Below are 19,412 nucleotides of genomic sequence, written 5' to 3' on the forward strand. Positions count from 1 at the left end.
GCACTAAAAATAGAAATGTCATTGTCGTACAAAATAATTGTTATTGTTGGTAAGTCTCATTGTTTCAATCAATGTATTTGTATCTTCCAAATACACTTAAATGACATCTTTAAATAAGCTAAAATAAAGGTTTTGAATGCTTAAATATCATGTTTGCCGTTTTTTAAATGTATCCCTCTGATTAAACACCTCCTTGGCCCCCACAATAAAATTGGTCTGGAACCGCCACTGCCTGGTGGAGTGTAGAAATAGCAAAAGATCATGTAAGAAAGCTTCAGAACATCCACTAAATTGACATTTGTGCTAAGAATTTGATATGTTCAAAGTCAAGAATGAACTTTGACCTTCAGCCTTTAAACCAACCAAAAACGTTCGGACACATTTACACCATGACTCCATTGTATGCAGTGGCGGTTCTACACAGGGGCCTCCAGGGGCCCCTGCCCCAGTGAAGAAGCCCTTGGCCCCTGCTGTGGCCCCTGTGTCAAATTAATAATAAAATGATCAATTTATAACGATGAGCGACAGAACAATTCTTATCTATTTTTTGTTTAAACAATATCTCATTGTACACAAAAGGAACCCATAATGTGTAAATTGTTTAATAGTTTAATTGTGCAATAAAAACTAAATATAAAGATAATTCTCACTGTACTGCACTTTCAAAATAAAAATAAAAGTAATTGTGTACAAAAATGTGAAATGTCATTGTCGTACAAAAAGAATTGATAATGTTGGTAAGTATCATTGCTTCAATCAATATAGTTCTTCCAAATATGAGACTTTTAGCTAAAATAAAGGTTTTGAATGCTTAAATATCATTTTTGACGATTTTCAATGTGCCCCTCTGATTAAACACTGGCCCCTCCTTGGCCCCCACAATAAAATTGGTCTAGAACCGCCACTGTATGTATTAACAACTTTGAATGCATTGTTAGGAGGCAGCCTCATGTGACACATTGATGTTGCAGTAACTCCAGACATGAAAAGTGAGCAGTGTATTCTCCCTCACATCTTATTGATCAGCAGGAACACTCTTGAACTCTAAGTGTGTTGCTGAGAGTAAAACCACCTCTCTGTGATCTCTCTCCTCTAACAGGTATCACCAGATGTCCGCCGCGGCTCCACCAACCCCTCCCACTCCTCCCTGTCATCATCACAGGAGAAACATCCTCCTCTCCTCGCCGGAGCTGCTCCTCTGACTGACTTTTCACAGTCCGATGCCCCGACAGGACTCAGCAGTCATGGCCTGCAGTCTGACCCACCAGGGCTCCCCGAACCCCGGCTACAGCTCCAACAACAACGTCCCGGTGCCGGTCCTCACTCAGACGGACTCCAGGGACAAATGGAGCAAAAAGATGGATTTTCTCTTATCTGTCATTGGTTTTGCGGTGGACCTGGGAAATGTTTGGAGATTTCCGTACGTGTGTTATCAAAACGGTGGCGGTAAGTGTATTTCTAACCAAGGCCATTCAGCCTCATTTCACAAGTTAGCATTTTAAGATATGGCTTACGACTTTGCTACTTAGCAAACAGTTTTATATTTTCTTCAAATTGGATAAATCTGTGTGACTTTGACCTCAAAATGGCTTTAATTTGTTCAGAAAACAGACTGAAGCTGCGTGTCTGGCAGCAGAAACTGTCCATGGTGCTGAAGTGCGCATCTGTAGCCTTCACATCACTAAAAAGTCCATTAAAAACTTTTAACGCTTTTCCCATGATATAGCCTGTTTCTATTTCGCTTTGGTCACCTTTTTGCAGTTTTTGTTGACAATATAGGAGCTTTACAAATTCAAGCGTCTTATGAAAGAAAAACAAATAGTGGACACGTTTTTATTTTTCTTCTTCTTATATTCTGCATAGATTGATTTAGTCATTTTGTATGTTGTTTGGTAAAGGTTGTGCTTTCCACAGTACTTTAACATCAGCACCCAAGGGGCCAATCTGCTTGTTAGGCAAGGCAAGTTTATTTATTAAACACCTTTCAACAAGGCAATTCAAACTGCTGCACAGAAGACATAAAAAGGCATCAAGGACAAAACACACAGGATTAAAAAGCATAAACAGAAGACAAAGAAGACATCAAACCAGAATAAGAGAAGATTATACATTTTCATGTTTCATTTTCTAGTTTTGTGTGTGAAAATAAAATGTGTCTGCAGTGTTGAAGCCTTAATTGTATTTACTTATTCACAATTTAATCAAATGGAGATTTTGAGTCTTTGATCTAGATATAACATTTAAAGCATTATTTACATAATAGCTCAATTGGCAGATTGAGTCTTACATTTTCAGATTCAAGTCTATTAAGCCCTCATTCTTGAGCTTACATATGTCCTCACTTTGTCATTTATTTATTTACACACGAGACAGCAACAGTTACCATGACCTTCATGTAGAAGCCCTACATATCACAAACCCTCCTGAATGTCTATGCAGGTGCTTTCCTTATTCCCTACATTTTGATGGCCATCTTTGGTGGAGTGCCGCTCTTCTACATGGAGCTGGCACTGGGACAGTTCCACAGAACCGGAGCCATATCCATATGGAAACACATCTGTCCCATTTTCAAAGGTAAGGCCTCACACTGTGTCCCTCCACAGCAGGTATTCGGATCTCTTCTATCTAGTAATTTGCTGACTGTAAATGAGTGCCAGTGTTTTATCATGGAGACATTTTAACACACGTTTCAGGTATAGGATATGCTATCTGTATCATCGCCCTGTATGTGTCCTTCTACTACAACACCATCATCGCCTGGGCTCTCTTCTACTTCTACTCCTCTTTCTCCACCATCTTGCCTTGGACAAACTGCGACAACGTGTGGAACACCCCCGACTGCACCAACTATTTTGGCAATGACAACGTCACCTGGACGAATTCCTCCAGGTCTCCAGCAGAGGAATTTTACACGTAAGTGCATGTAAGTGTGAGTAACAGAAACCACATGTATAAATAGCTTTACAGTAATACTCGACATAAATAGTTGCCTGGTGATTTTGTACGGGAAATGCTGTCTTTCATGCTGGAACTGTTTATGATTTATGGGATTTATTTTCACAGGAGGAATGTTCTAGAGCTCCACAAGGCATCAGGGCTGAGAAATGTCGGGAGTGTTCGCTGGCAGCTGATGCTCTGCCTTTTTCTGATTTTCACCATCGTATACTTCAGCCTCTGGAAAGGCGTAAAGACTTCAGGGAAGGTAACACATTGAAGTTACTTTACTACCATAATAATAAAGAGAATGAATGTGTATCTTCTTGACTTTAACCACATGTCCATGAGAGGTGAAGAAAAAATTTGATACACCTGAGTATCACGATATATATAATATTTTGTGGTACCATCATAACATTGGAATTTAAATTAAATGTGTACTTACCTTTGCAAGTACAGATCCGATTGCAAAAAATGTTGAATGTTACTGGGAATGATCCCATTCTTCTAATTGCATAAAAAGGAAACTTTACTCAGATGTATGCATATGATTGTGTGTTCTTTATACTATGACAGTTTTCATAAAATTAAAATGAATCCTCTTAAAATCCACCTGCATCCACCAACATTTTTTGGACCTAAAGCTTATAACAGAATTGCTGTGATGCCAAAATGCATGTATGAGGCTTATCTAGTCGTCTAGTCATCTATTTGAAAGGAAAAAACTTCAAGTTTCTGAAAAAATTTGATTGTTTGGATTAAAAACAACCAAAACTACATCAGTTAAAAAATGAGTTTGTTTTTAGTGGGAAGGTGGGTTTTAAGATGTTAAAAATGGCAATAAATCTCCTTTCTTGCAGTATCACAATAAATTGCAATATCTTGCGTTGTAACCTCTGTATCATGCTACGTATCAGACATGTCATCTTCCTTCATGTCCATCATCTCTGTTTCTCCTCCTGATTTATCTCTTTGTTCTGCACCAGGTAGTGTGGGTGACCGCCACCTTGCCCTACATTGTGCTTTTCATCCTGCTAATCCGAGGCGCCACTCTGCCAGGAGCCTGGAGAGGTGTGGTGTTTTACCTGAAACCGCAGTGGGGGAAGCTGCTGGAGACCAGTGTGAGTTGTACAAAGTTGGTCAGTCAGCTGGTTGAATACGTCAATTCATGCAGATATTTAAAAAAAACCTGAGAACTCTTCGTGTTCCTCAGGTGGTTGGAAATGTTGGTTTAACAACAAAGAAATGTTTATTAACGTAAAATTATTAACGTGTACATTTCCCACCCACATGTTTAATTTTGCTTTTGTCAGAAGAAAAAATATTTTTTCAGAAGTGCAAATTTATTTTATAGCTTCCAAAAAGGAATTTAAACGTGGTAAAGACCAGAGTGTATGAATTGGATGCGTTTCTCCAAAATTTAGGAGCTCCTGGTTAGTAATTAACCTGTTAACACATCCTGATTTTATAAGCATGAGAGGCAGCAGTTTAGCATATACCTTCATTTCCATGCATTTGTCCATTGAGAATCTGCCTATATATTAGATCTATGAAACATCCTTATTTTGCTCTCAGGCTCGCTGCGGTTGTTTGCTAAACATGTGTGAGTGCTTTGGTTGGAAGGGAATATGGATGAGACAAAATGAGATGCATAAATAAGCCACAGAGCAGGATAATAAGATGCATAATTGGTTTAGATTTTCTGCCATTAACAAAGGCCTCCCTTTCTGTCTCACTCACAAATATCCAACGCTGCCCTCTTCTTTTTAATGCCGAATGCATGCTGCTCTTCAGATCTCCCTGCGTACAGCTGTGCGGAAACTAGATTTCTATACGACTGACACAACACCTCATCTGCCTGCTGAATTATAGTGAGGCATGATAGCAAAAAAATAAAAATAAAAATGAAAATTTTAAGATAGGAATACTTTTTTTGGAGACCAGGCAGAAACCAGTTTTAATCTGTGTAAAGTGTTTTTTTTTTATGCAGTTAAATGTCCAGAGCAACCGGTAGCACCCCTGAACTTGTAGTCTCAGATAATGTAATGTTTCTGTCTTTTCCAGGTGTGGGTCGATGCAGCTGCTCAGATATTCTTCTCTCTGGGGCCTGGCTTTGGGGTGCTCCTGGCTCTCTCCAGCTACAACCCTTTCACAAATAACTGCTATCGGTAAGAGCTGAGCTTCAATGTAGAGCCAAAACACACTGACTCATGTGAACCTACATTTATGGCTTTAACCCTTTATCAGGCGAAGAGCTATATTTGGTAACTTCAGCGGATATCTAAAATGAGTAATAAATGAGTGATAAATAAAATAATATTTAGAGAAAAAAGTTGCAAATTTACTAGATTAAAGTGGCAAATCTACAAGAAAAAACTTGCAGATTTAAGAGATTTAAAGTGGCAAATCTGCATGAAAAAAGTCGCAGATTTACAAGAAAAAAGTGGGAAAAAAGCTACTTTTTTCTTGCAGATTCACCACTTTTATCTCATAAACATTTTTCTCCCCGGTCCGTATGTTTTTTTTTTTTTTTTTTTTACATATTCTGGCTGTATGTTATATCCTCCAATATTCTCTAGGGTTGAAATTTGGAATTTGCAAGTATTTCGACGGGTGCCCGATTAAGGGTTAACACCTCCTGTTGAATTTAAGGATTGAGTTTAATGACATTAGTGCACAGCACGCAGTCAGAGCTCTAACAACAACTGTGGGATTTCTTCCTCATGCATTAAATAAGATGTGTGGTCGAGACAATGTTATTAGAGGCAGGAGTGGTGAATACTACATGATGGGTATAAATGCCAAGCTGTACACAGGAGAAGAAATTAAACTGAATGACTGATAGTATTGCTGATGCGATTAGTGGAGCAGTGTGGCACGTTAAGAAACAGTAAATACACAGCTTATGAATGGAGCTGGATGCTGCCATTTCTTGACACATCAAACATTTTCTAAACACACTGCAAAAATATATTAAGTCACTCCTCAATGTGATTATCACGACTTCCGTATCCTTATTGTTTTATTTTTAAATATATTGTATATGTATTCTTTACCATTAAATTGCCTTCTTTATCATTTTAATGGTGAAATTATATCAAATGTATTTGAAAAGTATATTTCAATTGCAAAGTACCTGTATGCAAGTGACAGTTTTCGCTCAAAACATTGTATTTCTTACTAAGATGTACTGAGAAATCGTCATTTAGGAGCAAAAATGTGTATTTATTCATCTAAAAATCCTGGGATAGTTTACCCTAGAATAATAAAATAAATACACAAAATAAATACACACTCAGTAGCTCACAGCAAAACAATCTAGATTAATAAATAGCACTTTGGGTAAGAGGAAAAATGTGCATTAAAATAAGATTTTCCCTTACTTAAAGCATTCTGCTGATTGACAGCCTGAATACATGCATTTGTTTACATTTGACAGCTGTGTTACATCTCTAATTAACACGCAACAAATGTTATTCAGTGGAGTATTCCTCATTAGTATTGTTGGGAGATGCCGATGGTTTCTAGCAAGGATGATCCTCATCTGTCAAACACAAAGCTGAAGAGAAAATATAAAAGAAATCCATGAATCAAAGGTCAGAAGGGTCAGCGACCGCTTTCACCTCAGAGGGCACATCCGGACAGTGTCTCTGATAGAATTAAAACATTATGAATTACAATTGTTGTGCTGCATGTCATTTCTCCCTCAACAGTGACGCCATTGTGACCAGTCTGGTGAACTGTCTGACCAGCTTCGTGTCAGGGTTTGTGATCTTCACCGTGCTGGGCTACATGGCAGAGATGAGGCAGGTGGAGGTGGAGGATGTAGCCAGGGATAAAGGTCAGTGATTTAGTTTTATATTTTGAAATAATGAAAAGATAAAACTAATTTAAAAATGCTGACCTGATCTCTTCATATTCAACATTTTCATGCTTTCAGGACCAAGTTTACTCTTCATCACGTACCCAGAAGCCATTGCAAACATGATGGGCTCAACCTTTTTTGCAATCATCTTTTTTGTGATGATGATCACGCTTGGACTGGACAGCACGGTAAAAACTGTCAAGTCTGGATGCAGATGGTGGCCTCAGGGTTAATTTATGTTATTTACATTTACATTTACATTAAGTCATTTAGCAGACGCTTTTATCCAAAGCGACTTTCAGGAAGAGTAAAAGCAAACAATCAAGGTATAGTGCAATAAGAGCTATTCGTGCATCAATAAGTGATTTGATATAAACAACCAAAAGACACATAAAAAACATAAATGTAATACCAAAAACACTAAAATATACCATAATACAAAAGCAGACATCCTGAAAGACAAAATATATATAACAGTAAAAATATGAAAAATGAATGTGAAAAAAAGAAAAAAGGAAAAAAAAATACATAATTGAAATTTGAAAAACTTGATCCTACTTCACATAATATTGTATTACTTCAATGTTTATGATTCTACAGAAAAAAACAACAACAGTGACTATCTTTATTTATTTGTTTTAAAAATAAATACTTTTTATTTAAATGTAGACATTTTACTGCCTCCAACTTCCATAAACCTTTTCTATCTTTACAGGTGTCTTTTTAGTATCATTATTTCTATTATTATACAAAAAAACACCCCTCCAAAATAAAGTGACATTTCATAAACATTCTGGATTGAATGATATTGAAAAAGTCCATAGCAGAAGCTTAAAGAATAATCTTTTCCCTCACAAAATAATGACATTAATAATATAACAGTGTGACTCTGCAACATCACCCAGAAATCACAGAGAAAAAAAATCTGGTTTAAAGCACAGCCTCATTGCATTACAGACGTTTTGAGCCAGGCAGAAAAAACATGACCATAACAGAAAAGAAGGTCCCTGATGCAGATTGAAATATTTAGAACATAATACTATATATTTGAACCTTTCTAACAATAACAGCATTCTCTGTGTGTTCCAGTTTGGCGGGCTGGAGGCGATCATCACTGCCGTGTTGGATGAATATCCAGATCATTTCTCTCACAGACGTGAACTTTTTGTTCTGGGCTTGGTAGTCGTCTGCTTTTTGGGCTCTCTAAGCACCCTTACAAATGTAAGTTTTGCACATTTTAAATTAGTTTTACCAAAGAGAACTAAAATCAGCCCCTCGATAGCTCAAATTATAACCTTAAATCACATTTACTGTTAGGTTTATACATTGTAGTAAATTTAAAAAATGACTTCTGTATTCTGATGGTGGATTATTACTTTGTGTGAAATGGTTTTAACAGGGTGGTGCCTATGTGGTGAAGCTGCTGGAGGAATTCGGAGTCGGATGCTCCATTATAGCTGTGGGTTTCCTCGAGGCCATTGCGGTCTCCTGGTTCTACGGTAAACAAGAGATTATTATCAACTCACTGGTATTCAGTTTCCTTTATCTGCAATGTAAATGGATGACCCTTGATAATCAAATACATTGTTAGCATTTGAAAAACAAATGGCTGCTGCTCATGTTTATTTTGTTGCTTTCAGGTATCAAAAGATTTAGCAATGATGTTCAGGCCATGCTGGGCAAATCTCCAGGATTATTCTGGAAAGTGTGTTGGGTTGCCATCAGTCCAGCATTTCTAGCGGTAAGATGAAATATTTTGATCTTAACAACAAGTGAAGCTAAATGTACACAATGTAAACATTTACTTAGATTAAGGTATAAGGTATTCAGGATCAAATAAACATAATCCATTTAAAGCTGGGGTAGGCAGTTTTCTGGAAAAGGCAAAAAATAAGAAGAAAAAGAAAAAGAAAATGCATCCCTCCTCCTCTTTGTCCTAAGCCCCTCCCACCAGATGAGCACACAGATATGCATGTGGTTCATACAGCAACCTGAACGAGTATAGCATCTGTGAGAGCAAACAAAATTACGTATTTTTGTAGGCCAACCCAGAAGTTAGCATCTCCATGGGGTCTATTGAGAATAAACATGGGGTTTTATATTGGAATCTGGCTCATTGCAAAAAATAACACACGTTTCTGATGCTTACACGTTTTGTTCAGCAGGATAATCTTCACAAACACTTCTATGGTGATAGAAGTGTTAATGCAGCCAACAGAAGTTAAATCGTTATGCTACAGCACACTACAGCACGGCCGAATGACTTCAACATCACTACTGTTATGCTTCAGACGCTGTTTTGACAAGCTAGTGAAACCATAGTCTAATAAACTGTTTATTAACCTAACCTACCATCTATAAGAGTTTGCAATAGCACTGAAAAACACAAGTTCCCGTCTCTGTCGGGGCGTGATGATGTTTAATGTCCCCGACAACCACTGTAGCCTCATTTCGCCTCTTGTGGCAACCGCCTTTTTGAAGAAATTTCAAAATTCACAGGTGGTTGGCTGTGGATCAGTTGGTAGAGTGTTCGCTCACTGAGCAGAAGGTTGGTGGTTCAATCCCTGACTGTGACAGCCTACATGTTGAAGTATCCTTGGGCAAGATACTGAATTCCCAATGGTGGCAGGTAGCACCAGCATGGATGTGTGTGTGATTGGGTGAATGAGCGCAGTCTGTAGTGTAAAGTGCTTTGGATATAAGTGCAGTCCATTTACCATTTGGTCATACTTAGCAAGATATTTTATGTCGGACAACAAAACACAAACATCTCTCAAGCTTGTGTTAAGCACAAAACTTATTTCAGGCATCTAACCAAAAACCCATTCAAAATCCTGAGTTTGAGAGACTTAGACCCCAGGGAGTTAAAATGCTAATGCTAAACTTCAGGGTTTCAGAGCTCATTCCTGTGGTGTCCTATAGAAACGGCCTCTCTCTGAAATGACCTGATTGGCCAAAGTCTCCCGTCACGAGCTAGATTTACTAGCCTAAAAAAAGAGCCAAGAAGAGGTGCGGAAGATGAGTTTTCTATAAGTCCGCTTTAATTTTTAAATATGCTGAAAGGTCATCAAGGAATATTTGCCAAATGACAGAAAAAATACTGCCTACCCCAGCTTTGTGAGTAAATTAATGTTGGGCCAGAACAAAGGAAGCTCTGAGTAAGATTAAAAGTCTGCCGGGCTAGTGGTCTAACTGCTGACCCCTCCTCTTTGTACCTTTTTCAAAACCTTTTCTGCGCACATGTACATTGCCAAACACTTTGGCCAATATCTTCCTCTACATATAGTGTAATACCTCCCCCTTTAATATTATTTGCATCTATCTTTCTGGTTGTCTTCCTGTTGACATTTGCATTATTACAGTATCATGACATATATATATATATATATATATATATATATATATATATATATATATATATATATATATTTCTTTTTATATATGTGTGAAAGATATATTACCCTTTTCAAATATTATGTCTCATGAAAGAAGACAAAAGTTACATTTACATATGGAAATAAGATGCATCCCAACCTTTCTCAGTATATTATAGTGAGCTTCCTGCTGAAATCGACGCCCCTCACGCTGTTCGACTATAAGTACCCAGACTGGAGCATCATAGTGGGATACATCATGGGCCTCTCATCCTTCATGTGGATCCCCATCTACATGGTCTACAAGCTGGTGTGGACCCCTGGATCTCTCAAACAGGTCAGTGGATGATGAAAGGGGGAAAAACTGAACTTTCAGGCAAATTTTTTCTTTAAATGAACGTCTAACTGTCTGGTTTCCTGCAGAGGTTGGCAGTGTGTCTCAGACCAGAGAGGACCATACCAGACATCCACGCTGACAACCTCAACATGGTTACTGTGCCGTAGAAAGAAAAGCACATGAAGTATACCCCTGCTTGTAGTTTCTGTTTGAACCACAGTTTTGACTTATTATTTGTGACTGAACCTGGACATTATCTGACATTGTGACTGTTATCTGCTGATGATGTCCAACATGTCAACTTTCACTGCACATGTACGCTCTGTAATGGTAAATGCTGCTAAATTTGTAATTGGAAGAGGAACTGAGATAGCAATAGTCAAATCTTACCGGCCTGTGTGTATTCAGATTCTTAATATGGAGATTCACATGTTCTATTTTCAAAGTGTTGCAGTCTTATAGTTTTAGGAGCCAGTAGTTCAGATTTATGAAAGTGGGTACTTATCTATAGTCGGTGTATTACCTACAGTAGATAGAATGATGAAAGATTTTACCTTGAGACAGCCCTGTTTAAGTTTACCTGTTTTATGCTATCAAAGCCACCAGAAGCCATTGAAGAAACACATTATTTTCACCTCTCAAAACACAGGATTCTCTGCTGCCTTGATCAGCTCATTTGTTTGTCTCATTGTGTGTCTTGTGTTTTAAAGAGTTAGTCACCAAAGTCAGCCAATAACACGAAACAATCGAGGCAGCGGTAGACCAGCAACGCCTGTGTTCTGTTAAATATCTTACGTTAAATATCTGTTTCTGTCAAAGAAGTCTGCACTGCAAAAAAAGAAAAGTTGGGTGAACTCAAAATTTCAAGGCAACAAACTTTGATAAAATTTTAAGTTGGACAATTAAACTAAATATTTTAATTTTTGTTTTTGAGGTTGCTCAACTCTGAATTTGTCTGGCACGATTGTAACGCCGCTATGAAATGTAAGCTAATGTTGGGACCACAATTTTGAGTTAGCATTGATATGCTAATGGCTACTCTTGTAGCTGTAACAAGCAGCGCCGCTAGCATCAGTTAGCCGCTAGCATCAGTTAGCCGCTAGCTTTTGCTCATGATGGAATTTCACAACAAAGAAATAAGAGTTAGCAGAACTATTGTCCCTTGTTTTGAACCCCAACTTAAGGATATTTAACAACAACTCACAAACTTGTTTTTGAGCAGACAACTGGCTTCATTTGTTGTGCTAACTTACATTATTTCCCTAAATATCAGTAATTTATATTTCCAAGTTTTACCAAATTTGTTTTACTGTTTTAGGCCAAAAAATACAAGTCGGCTTTTTTGCAGTGTGGTGGCTTTGAGATGAGCATTAAGCTGCCTGTTAACAGCAGTGCATTGCTTAGCATCTGTGTCAGTTCTCCTGCCTGCTCCTGTAAACTGTAGGGTTGCCAACCACCATCTACTGTAGGAAATACACTGACTATGGATAAATGGGTTGTACCTCATACAACCTTTCTTTAAAAAAATCAGAACGATCCCTTTAAGGATCTGCTTTCCCCCTTAATCAGCTGTCTTTATCTAACAAGAACAATATGCCAAGGAAAATAACATATATTTCTATATGTAACATTCAGCACACATGTCCATTCCATGGGGCAAAGCTTGTGAGAGTTTTATGAAGTAATGGAAACACCAGTGTTGCACTTGCAGCAACATCAAGAGAAAAACAGTTTTTCACCACTTGATTCATCATGGCAGCAGTTTTCTTTCATACAATTTTATGTATTAAAAACTTTATTCAGTGGGCTGTTAATTCACTCAGTGAACAACATACTCTGCAGTATCTCTGCTTTACTTTTTGTGGCAATTCTGAACAGATATTCTGTGTGGTTTGTGTTGAACTCTAAAGAGATTTTTTTTTCATTTTTTGCTTGACAGACAGAGAGGAGAGATTAAATGGGACCAAACCTAAATCAGTTTAACAGTAAATTATAGCCCCTCCTTTATTTTTGCTAAATACTAATTTCATATTTATACAGTAGATCTATATGATACAGTGCTTGTATAGGATCTCACGCCAGCTGCTGGATATATCTGCTAAAAATGTTCTGTTTTTCCCTACAAGTGTTTGTAATGGAGATAAGTGGGGCACTCAGACAAAGAGAACATCATATCATTTTCAGAAAAAAAAAATATTTTTAAATATTAGAATTTAGTGCATTGTTTTAGTATTGGCATGATGTAAAGTAAAGCCTATGTACTTCCTAAAAATACAGTACAATATATATGTTATATTACGAAAATGGTTCTTCATATCTTCAAAATGAACTCTTTGATCTTAATCTGATGCCTTCATTTAACTCCACATAGCCTGTTTTGCCTTAATCTGCCTAAATATTACGCTGTATGTACAAAAATTGTAAAGGTTGTATTGATATTGTGCCTCTCCAGTGTTTTCACTCTCTTATTTAAGACTGTTCAAATGTTTGTTTTTTGCAGACACAGCTAAATATCTTTGGCATGTGTTAAACTGATCTAAAAGTGTTTTGTACTCTATTTATATTCAGAGAATAATGTGATGAGCAAGGTGATGATTGTCATGTGATTTCAGTCCTTTTCAGCCTGGTTTATGTACTAGTCAGATGTGTATAAATTAATTATACATTATTTGTTTAATATTTGTGCTTTTTTTCCTTCCTGATGGTTAAACATGAATATGGACAGACCAAACAACATAGAATATTTAGTCAAATTCCACTATGTTGCTACAGGTACTATATGTTGCCTGCATTGTAAATGTGTAGCAAGCCACATAAGAGATTTGTTCTTGGGAATCTCCATATGGTGATCTTCATGTCTTTGTAATGGCTGTTGGCTGTTGCTGCTCACCTCTATTAGATATTCTAATTAACAAGCTAATTTGCAATATCCAGAATCCATCAACATACAAGGGAATAGAGCAGCCTCTACTTCAAACACACACACACACACACACGAGTCCCACGTTAGATCTTTACTTATTCAACTGATTTTTTATTTCTGGGTAAACCCGGCCGGATCACTTCAAGGGCGACAGGTATGAACATAGACGAGGGTAGAAAGTGGTTTGGAACATATGATTCCACATTAAGCTGCAGGTTGATGGACGTGCAGATCAAAGCCCATTTTGTGTCACTGACTGCCATTGAAGTAGAGAACAGCCAAGTACAGAAGACACATAAAAGAGACGCTGCTTAATAGACGGTTTCTCCTCTACCTGACATGAACAGCTAGCAGCTCGATCAACAGTATATTAGAGAAAAAGTGACAGATAGTGTGTGTGTGTTGCAGTGCAGACATTAATACAGAAGAAATAAAAAGAGGAAATCCGGGTTTTGTGCAGTTCAGTCTGTATACTACGACACCATATGGGCCATTGCAGATTTAAAAATAAAAAAAAAGGGATCTGGGGGCAATATTCCTAGAAAAAAAATTCTCAAATTTACCAGAAAAAAACCTTGCATATTCTCTGAGATTATAAAGTCTTACATTTGCAAGAAAAAAATCACTTGCCGCGTATTATGTATACTGTCAGGAAAAAATATATATTCATATATTCTGTCGGGAGGGACTATTTATAAGTGTGCTCTGTTGCAGCTATATTTTGAACACCACCAGTGAAACAGACCTCTGTGACGAAGTGTGCAGCTGCAGGTATTCTTGGTTCAGCAGATAAGAATTTGATTTTGCTCTCTTGTGATATGAATTCCACTAAAATCACAGAGCCAATGTTTGAATGTGCAGACAGATGCCTTTATAATTCTTTTTCCCCTTCAGCACTTTCTGTTGCATCAGGAATATATTTGCATACAGTTGTGCTTTTTTCATTGGTTGTCTACAACAGCTATTCTCAACCTTGGGGTTAGGATCCCAATTGGGGTCGCGAGATGATTTCTGGGGGTCGCCAAATCATTTTGGAAGTCAGCTCTGTCTCCACTGTGTTAAAGTGTTCATGTGTTAATGTGTTTTTGGTCACTGAATGTCTTTTTTGGTCATTTTGTTTCCTTTTTTTGGTCATTTTGTGTCTTTTTTTTTTTTTTTTTATCATTTTGTGGTCAATTTGTGTCTTTTTTGGTCATTTTGTTTCCTTTGTTGGTCATTTACTGTCTTTTCTGGTCATTTTGTGTCTTTTTTGGTCATTCTGTTTCCTTTTCTTGATTATTTTGTGTCTTTTTTTGATCATTTTGTGTCTTTTTTTGATCATTTTGTGTCTTTTTTGATCATTTTGTTTCCCTTTTTTTGGTCATTTTTTTTTTTTTTTGGGTGATCTGAACTGTGCGTGTGAGATTCTATTCAGTGAGCTGGGGTCGTGAACAACATGCATGTTAAATTGGGGGTCGCGACTCAAAAAGGTTGAGAACTACTGGTCTACAAGACTTGGGCTGATGGTCGATTGAACTGACAATTGATGATGGTTTGAATCGATTGGCAATGCCTATCCAGCTGTCAATGCTTTGACGATTTTTTTTCTTGCAAGAAAAACACTGCTATGGTGAATTTGAACGTGTATATATTCCCCTTTCTGACCAAGGCAGTTCGAGGGTTGGTTCAGAGCCGGTGCCTAGTCCCATTTCGACAGCCAGAGAACCAGCTCTCGGCCAGGAAAACTGGTTCCAGAGCGGCACCAACTCTTCGTCTCAAACCACAGACCACATCAGGGGCTGGAGGCAGGATTATTGTGATCAACAAGACCAACTAAAATGTGTATCATTAATTCTATTTTACTTGTTTAACTGCAGTGTGATTAATACCAGGTAGTATGCTAGTTAGTGGGTAGCTAGTTAGACCTAGTGGGCTAGCATTTGCTTACAACAAAGTCTATCTTACATTCAGTGGTAATAAGAACATAATCGGCATCCATAGCAATCATAACGAGGAGCACACATTTGTTGTACTAGCCAATGTAGGTTCGCAAAGCCGGGAGCAAGCCCCCATCAGTTAAATTATGTATTAATGATGCTTAGGAGGGTCGTTTTTCACACATTGATCCAACCCTATAGTCTACTAATGAGGGGCCTGAGAAAATGTAAACAGAAACTCTTTTGGTCTGTGTACTGTAAATCTTTTTGTCTGATTCCTCAGGGAATCAGACCAGGTGAAATTAACCATAACTGTATAGAAATAGTCTTCTTGCTGACGGTCTTGTTTGCTTATGTAGGTCATGTAGAGGCATCCGAAATAAATTGACATGGTTTCATAATCAGTTAATAACTCATTGTAGTATGTTTAAATGAGCACTGTTTGTCGTCAATCAGGAACAGAACTAATAGATAAAAACAAGACTATAGAAATGCAGACAATAGGCAGAAGGAACCTTTTAATTCCTTTAAAATAGCCCCAGGACGGATATTACCAGGAACTTCTTGGTGGAAACGTAGGTTAAGTGTCTACAGCCATGATACTGTTGAGACTTAAAATGCTGATTACTAGATTGGCCTCATTTGATCCGGTTACTGTTGTGTGAGTGAGTTCAGTGTGCTGCATGTGGAAGAAATAATGTGTAATCATGTGGCATGATGTAATGGCAAGTAGTAACACTGCGGTTATGTAATGCTCTAACACATGAGCTGTCATGGCAATGTTCAAATGCATTGATGAATCAACAAACAAACAAAAGATGACAGTCACAGAGAAAGTCACACTGATAATGAGTTCTAACTAAAAAGACTGCATTTCCTTATTGAGCTTATTAAGCTTATCAAGTGTCCATTCTTGACTCTGGTCATAACATTTTTTAAAAATCAGTTTAATGGCTTTGGACCGCCTGTTAAAACAGGATCTTTGGGTTCATGCTCTAATGAAATGTTTTCTTGTTTTGATTAATTTATCTAGTTAGCCTCCTGTTTTAGTTTCAGGCCACCGTGGGCGACATTTCCTAACACTCATTAAGCTTTCTGGCACATAATTAAGAGCCATAAGTGTTTCAAATGGTGGGTACTCTTATATTCTATAGAGGATGAAGGTAAAGGCCATATACATCAGTCATGCAGAGGAATTATATAAGGATATAACCGCAAGCAGCTTGACCTTTATATCTTTTCTTTATTGCTCTTTGACATTTCAGAAATGGGAAAATGTGATGGACGCCTCCCACTTGTTTGATGATTACCAGTAAGAGAAGATCTTTTATACACTTTGTATTTCCACAGTCAAACTACCTGGAAACACCTGCAGCAGTCAGGGCTGCAGAAAGGCCTCAAAGATTTATTTCAACTGAGGCAACGTTATTATTAAGATGAAATGATTAACTATTAAAGTGTTGATCGTCAGAAAAATATTAATCTTATAAGTAAGTATAAGTCTTCACTGGTTCACACTTCTCAAATCTGAATATTTCTGGTTTCTTAGTTGTCTATAATAGTAAACTCAATATCTTTGTGTTTTCAACCACTGGCGGGACAAAAAATCTGAAAACAAATTTTTTATACAATTTTTTAAATTAATAATTGAGAACATTATTTCCAGTTTAATCAATGTTAATAGACATTACAACCAGATATGAGCAACCCTATTGATTATGTCAATTGAAATTGTCAACAAGGTTGCAATAAATGATTATTTATATTACTGATTGATTTATCCATTCATTCCTAATTTAAAATGATCATTTTTGTAATTTTATCTGATACAGCTTTAATGGATAAAGCTACTCTTTGTAAATTCTATTTTTGTCTTGTTTTTAGCTTCTGTAATAGCTTCTGGATGCCCAGGGGCCACATACAGCCCGCACCCTCACTTTAAGTGGCCCTTAGTACAACTACATTCATTTGAGCATGAAATCTTAAAAGTGCAGTGTAAAAATACACAAAATTACTTCTTGCAATTAATGTTGGTCTGCTGTTCTTGCACTGAAAAAAATAAATAAATCACAGTAAGTCGTTCTTTTTTATTTTCTTCAACCCTTTTGAATTCCTATTTATACTTTTATTGATGCATTTGAGCATGAAATATGTTAAGTTACTGCACTGTAAACATTGACAAACAACACATAAAATTGCAGTTTCATCATATCTGGTTAAGTGCATATATGTCCATATCCTATATGTGGCCCTGTGGTAGTGTCGATGAAAAATTGTGGCCCCCTCCAGCATTCAAGTTGCCCATCCCTGCAAAAGTAAATCAGAGGCTTTAGGACCCAGAACCTCCAGCGGAAGAAGAAGCTCCTCATTGTCATCATCATCACCACCATCATCCTCCTCCAGCCTCCACCGCTATGATGCTGCATCTCATCCCACCAGCTGTAATAATGTGTTTTAGTGTGTTAGTTTCCGGACAAACGGAGGACTCCAAACTGAGCGACAGAGCTTATGTTGTGTTACAGAAGCAGAATTTAGGTAAGTCTTGTTGTCAGACTGTAAACTGATGTGAGGCCTCTCGGTGCAGGCATGGTGCTGCTGTGAGGTGTTTCAACACTTCCAAGTCGCCTTTTTGTTTGAATACTAGCGTGACAGTTACTTACCGATGAACAGGAGACTTTAGTTAATGCATCTTGTTGGACAGCCTGTTTATGTGTTGTCACTGGCGCTGATCGGCTCGTGTTTTTGTCCTCACAGTCACCCTGGGGAGTGTCCTCGGAGTCCTGCTGGTGCTGATGATCATCATGGCTGTCTGTGTCTACAAACCGCTGTCTCGTCGGTGAAACTGCTCCGAAACCTGGATGAGATAAAGACAGAGACAGAGACAGACTGCGCCGAGCACCGAGGAGCTTTGCCCCGGTGCCACTGCCGCCTCCTGCCGGGACCGGACCGGACCGGACCGGATCTGCCGGGAGAGCCGGGCTCCGCCACCGCAGCTACTGAACACCCAGACTGCACAATTATATAATAACTGGGGCTTCATTTATCATGAGATCAGGTTATTTAAGAGCTACTGTACGTTTGGATGCATCAGACTATCACACCTACCAATTTTCATATGCTGTATTTTCTGTTTTGTTTTTTTTAAATTACTTCTGTAAACAGTGACATGGGGTTTATGTTAACTATCTGCCCAATTTTACGCACAATAACTTGGGCTATGTTATTTATTTTTATTTATTTATTTGGACTTGATGTCTTAAAGGTATAGTATGCAGGCTTTTCCTGTAGACACGTATACAATAATAAAAAGCTGTTCAGGGCATTTCTGGGTGTCATCCTTTGGGCACAAAGCTACAAAATAGTGGACACAGACCTGAAAAAAACTGCAAATAATACTCTGCCAAGCTTGTGCCAAACGAAGGTGAATCTGTGGTTTGCTTTCACTTCCGTTGAGCCGGGGAAGACGGGCCAATTTTGAATGTTGTGTTTAAAAACAGTAAATGGCAATAGTATATCTTTAAGTAATTGCGGTTTTTAGACATAGTGTGTTTGCTTTGAAGGCCAAGGTTCTTTTTTTTTTATCATTGAAGGGAAATTTGGTCTATAAGCCTGATGTTCTGCAACCATTAAATACATTTGAGTCAATTAAACTTTGGTCATTAAAAATGTGGTCATCTTTGTTTCTCTAAATATGAAAATATGCTCATCAATTTTCTGAAATTATCACTGCTATATTATTAGAGCTGCAGATATCATCTCTGTTCTCTGTATCTTTTTCCACACTCCTTGAATCAGACATCTAGTGTAGAAACATATAACAAACAGCACATTTCATATGAGATAAATTCACATATGGACACATGAGATTTATCAAATTAAAAAAACATTCTTGCATGTAATCAGTTTACTTATAAACGTGTTTTTAGAAAAGATAGAAAATAAACACATGTGCTTGTGGCTGCATGCATTTTAATGTTTGCTTGCATGAATTTATAATAAGTATACTAACTCAACTTGTAATGGAATTTAAAATAAGAAAATAAAGTAAAAAATTAAAAAA

The 19,412-nt window shown here is 37.5% G+C and overlaps 1 protein-coding gene across 1 annotated transcript; it reads left to right on the plus strand.

Moving 5' to 3' along the window:
* The first annotated feature begins 1,244 nt into the window (after positions 1-1,244).
* On the plus strand, positions 1,245-11,103 carry slc6a4b (solute carrier family 6 member 4b). Its single transcript, XM_059337400.1, has 13 exons — positions 1,245-1,446; positions 2,440-2,574; positions 2,694-2,913; positions 3,064-3,202; positions 3,924-4,058; positions 5,002-5,105; positions 6,651-6,778; positions 6,878-6,990; positions 7,892-8,023; positions 8,202-8,301; positions 8,443-8,543; positions 10,346-10,513; positions 10,600-11,103. The coding sequence occupies exons 1-13, from the start codon at positions 1,245-1,247 to the stop codon at positions 10,678-10,680; spliced, it is 1,758 nt and encodes a 585-aa protein (XP_059193383.1). The 3' UTR covers positions 10,681-11,103.
* Positions 11,104-19,412: the final 8,309 nt, after the last annotated feature.

Source organism: Centropristis striata, chromosome 7 (assembly GCF_030273125.1).
Source record: "Centropristis striata isolate RG_2023a ecotype Rhode Island chromosome 7, C.striata_1.0, whole genome shotgun sequence".
Taxonomy (NCBI): Eukaryota; Metazoa; Chordata; class Actinopteri; order Perciformes; family Serranidae; genus Centropristis; species Centropristis striata.